General features: G+C 48.8%; 1 protein-coding gene across 1 annotated transcript; it reads left to right on the forward strand.

Annotated features, from left to right (window-relative positions):
* The first annotated feature begins 1,747 nt into the window (after nt 1-1,747).
* Nucleotides 1,748-3,405, forward strand: LOC130384095 (5-hydroxytryptamine receptor 1A-alpha-like). Its single transcript, XM_056592111.1, has one exon. The coding sequence runs from the start codon at nt 1,748-1,750 to the stop codon at nt 3,035-3,037; it is 1,290 nt and encodes a 429-aa protein (XP_056448086.1). The 3' UTR covers nt 3,038-3,405.
* Nucleotides 3,406-3,770: the final 365 nt, after the last annotated feature.

Here is a 3,770-nt window from a genome sequence, read left to right on the forward strand (position 1 = left end):
GTCAACTCCTGGGACATTCCACACTGTTGACATGGCCATTGCACCCCGTCCCATCCCCAAACCCTCCCCCACCCTACCTCCCACCCACCCGTACACAATGGCTCCACTGTTCATGCCCTTGCCCTCCCCCCACCCTATCCATTGTTCTTCAGGTAATCTATAGAATACAATCTGTGAAAAATATATAGAATTAACCAGAGCCATTCTCTCTCCCTTGCTGCCATGTCAAGTCAGCCCTTTCACTCTCTGGTTCACACAGTGTGTGCCTGGTGTGTGTGGTTTGTGTGTGTGTGTGTGTGTGTGTGTGTGTGTGTGTGTGTGTGTGTGTGTGTGTGTGTGTGTGTGTGTGTGTGTGTGTGTGTGTGTGTGTGTGTGTGTGTGTGTGTGTGTGTGTGTGTCTGTGTCTGTGTGTCTGTGTGTCTGTGTGTGTTTGTTTTCGTTGAATGAAAGACAAAGTTATGAAAAGTTGGGCTTTGATCCTCGAATATACATACACCTACAGTATTACGTATAGCATTAGGGATTGTATTATGAGACTTCAAAAAATGAATTTAGAATAGTATAGCTGTGAATGAACGGCAGACCTGATTTCACTATGGCTGCATCTCTTGTAAATGTATTGAAAGAATTGTAGTAAATATTGTAAAAATGTCATACATTTAGCTGCAACAATCGCATTCAAAATCTTCTTGTTTTCTTTTCGTTCCTTCTCCACCAGTGTGAATTTCATTTCACGACACTGTCCGTCCTTTTTAGTCCCTGTTGGTATATTATTTGTCTGAATTGGCGCTATCCCCTTAAGATGAGGCGGCGACCTGAACAGTACCAGTCACGACCACCAGATGGCAGGAGACCCCTGTTAGGGGTCAGCTAAGAGCTGTCCGTGGTGCTGAAATACGTTGCGCTTTCAACAACGTGTTGTTTGCCTTTGCGTTCCAATTATTATACATTTAAAATAATTAAATTAAATTCTTTCTTCAATAAGTAGGACTACATTGTTTTTTATATACTTTGGAATTAAGCTTATTTTTTTCCGATTCAGATCCCAAAACACAGGTAGGTCTACACTTGGATGAATTGTAAATTACCTAACACTACGATAACTGCCATAAAAACAAGTCCTCACTGTAACGCCTGTTTTAGACACGACTTGTACCTAACAGCGGACACTCCTGGTTCTCGACTTCACCACATACGGTTCTATGTTTCCAATAGAGAACTCTTTTCAATCTGACCCATCCACAGCCTTGCGCAAAAACAAAACCAAGTTTAAAAGAAAAAGATCCGGAGAGAGAGGAGCACCCCGTCGTTTCTGCAGGTGTCTGGAGCGAAGGGCAGAGCAGCACTGAGGACGGGGGAACAAAACTCCGGGACGACCTCCTCGCGGTCTGACGTACCCGGTGCCTCTGCTATAAATGAATTCCAAGCGTCACTGGGCTCAGAAATATTCGCAGTTCCAGTGAGCACCCCTCTCCGCTGACATCCACAGCACTCTTTACGCACATTCCCCCACCCCCCTCCCCCCAAACACACGCGCACTTCACAACACGTACCCAAACACGTATGCGTCATGCGCCCTAAAGAGAGAGACGGCACGGACGAGGTGACTCCGATGGACCCGAGCAGTAGCGAACACGCCACCAAACAGATGTGAGCGACTGACCCCCCACTCCTGTAGAAGCTCCCCCCTCCCCCTCCAGCTGTCCCGGGATAGTGCTCTCTGAGCGCGTACGGAGTGGGGTGAATTATGGATTTTCCAGCAACCACCGGCAACGACAGCAACGCCACCTCGGGGTCCCCCGGCGGGGGTCTCGGTATGGTCGCGCGCTGGAACTCCAGCGAGAACGGCAGCGCGGCTCCGGGCTCTACGGCGGAGGACATGGAGCTGAGTTACCAGGTGGTCACCTCTCTGCTGCTGGCGGCCCTCATCCTCTGCTCCACGTTCGGCAACGCGTGCGTCGTGGCGGCGATCGCCTTGGAGAGGTCCCTCCAGAATGTAGCCAACTACCTGATCGGGTCCCTGGCCGTGACTGACTTGATGGTGTCGGTGCTCGTGCTTCCCATGGCGGCCCTCTACCAAGTGCTGAACAAGTGGACTTTGGGGCAGACGATTTGTGATATATTTATCTCTTTGGATGTACTGTGTTGCACCTCGTCCATCCTGCACCTGTGCGCCATAGCCTTGGACAGGTACTGGGCCATCACGGACCCCATCGACTATGTCAACAAGCGGACTCCTCGGCGAGCGGCGATCTTGATCAGTGTCACCTGGCTGATCGGTTTCTCCATTTCCATTCCGCCTATGTTAGGCTGGAGGAGCGCGGAGGACAGGGCGAACCCCGACGCGTGCACCATCAGCCAGGACCCGGGGTACACCATCTACTCCACTTTTGGGGCTTTTTACATCCCACTCATCCTCATGTTGGTCTTATACGGAAAGATCTTTAAAGCGGCCCGCTTCCGAATTCGGAAGACGGTGAAGAAGACTGAGAAAGTTAAAGTGTCGGACAAAAGCTTCAGCGTGTCTCCGGCGCTGTTTCATAAGAAGACCAACGGGGAGACAGGAGACAAGGGCTGGAAGCTCGGCGCGGAGTCCAAGATGAACTCCCCGTGCGTAAACGGCGCGGCGAGACGTGCAGAGGAAGGTGAGTCGCTGGAGATCATAGAGGTGATCAGCAACTCTAAAACCCATCTCCCTCTGCCCAACACCCCGCAGTCGTCCCACGGTTGCGATCACACGAACGACAAGGCGTTGGACGCCAAGAAAAAAATTGCGATGGCCAGAGAGCGCAAAACGGTGAAGACCTTGGGGATCATCATGGGGACGTTCATCGTGTGCTGGCTGCCGTTCTTCATCGTAGCGCTGGTGCTGCCTTTCTGCGCGGAGAGCTGCTTCATGCCCGATCAGCTGATGGCAGTCATCAGTTGGCTGGGCTACTCCAACTCCCTCCTGAACCCCATCATTTACGCGTACTTCAACAAGGACTTCCAGAGCGCTTTCAAGAAAATCATGAAGTGCAAATTTCACAGACATTGACGAGGCATGCTGGTATGCACAATGAACGCAGTGTTTGTTTTTTTTGCATTTACTTTGTATGGACTAAACAAAGACAGAAAGACAGCAAGGAAATGTGTATCGAATATGAAAAAGCAAAAAAAAAAAGAATATACAAGGACAATCACGTTACGGAGTTGGATGGATGAGGGACCACGTATTTGTATGGACGGACGAGAGAGAGGGAACCCAGAAGGTTTGATCGCGGTTTAGATTCCGGTTTAATCGATGTTGTAGCTCTTGCCTATACGCAGCATCGTTGTTTCATGCAATACATGTCATGACGTGTGCTGACTACATCATGCATCCATACGGGACTACTCAACCATGAGCTTTGTAGAGCTGAACAAATAAAGGCAATGTAACTTTATCAATGAGAAGTCTGACTGTGGACTAAGTTATTCTGAAAAGAACATAGGGAGGGGGCGTATAAGAACACATAAGGCCTACGTGATAACGAATGCAGCCACACGTTTCCATGTTGCAATAAATCATGAATCAATATTGAAGAGTGTTCAACAAATTGGAACACTCGATTAATTTTGGGGTGCATCGCATAGGATGTTGTTTGGGTAATAAGGGTGTATTGCAGTTGAAATATGTATGGTTATTGAACCATCATCAGAGTTGATGTATAATATTTCCAACGCATGTTTTTTTTTCTGTCTACAATTAAGTAGGTTATTGCAGATATTCTGCGATTTCTGGACTAGCT

This window comes from Gadus chalcogrammus, chromosome 6, assembly GCF_026213295.1.
Source record: "Gadus chalcogrammus isolate NIFS_2021 chromosome 6, NIFS_Gcha_1.0, whole genome shotgun sequence".
NCBI lineage: Eukaryota > Metazoa > Chordata > Actinopteri > Gadiformes > Gadidae > Gadus > Gadus chalcogrammus.

Bases quoted from the DNA above. Each gene is read 5' to 3' on its own strand.
- LOC130384095 (XM_056592111.1), top strand. From the start codon at position 1,748: ATGGATTTTCCAGCAACCACCGGCAACGACAGCAACGCCACCTCGGGG.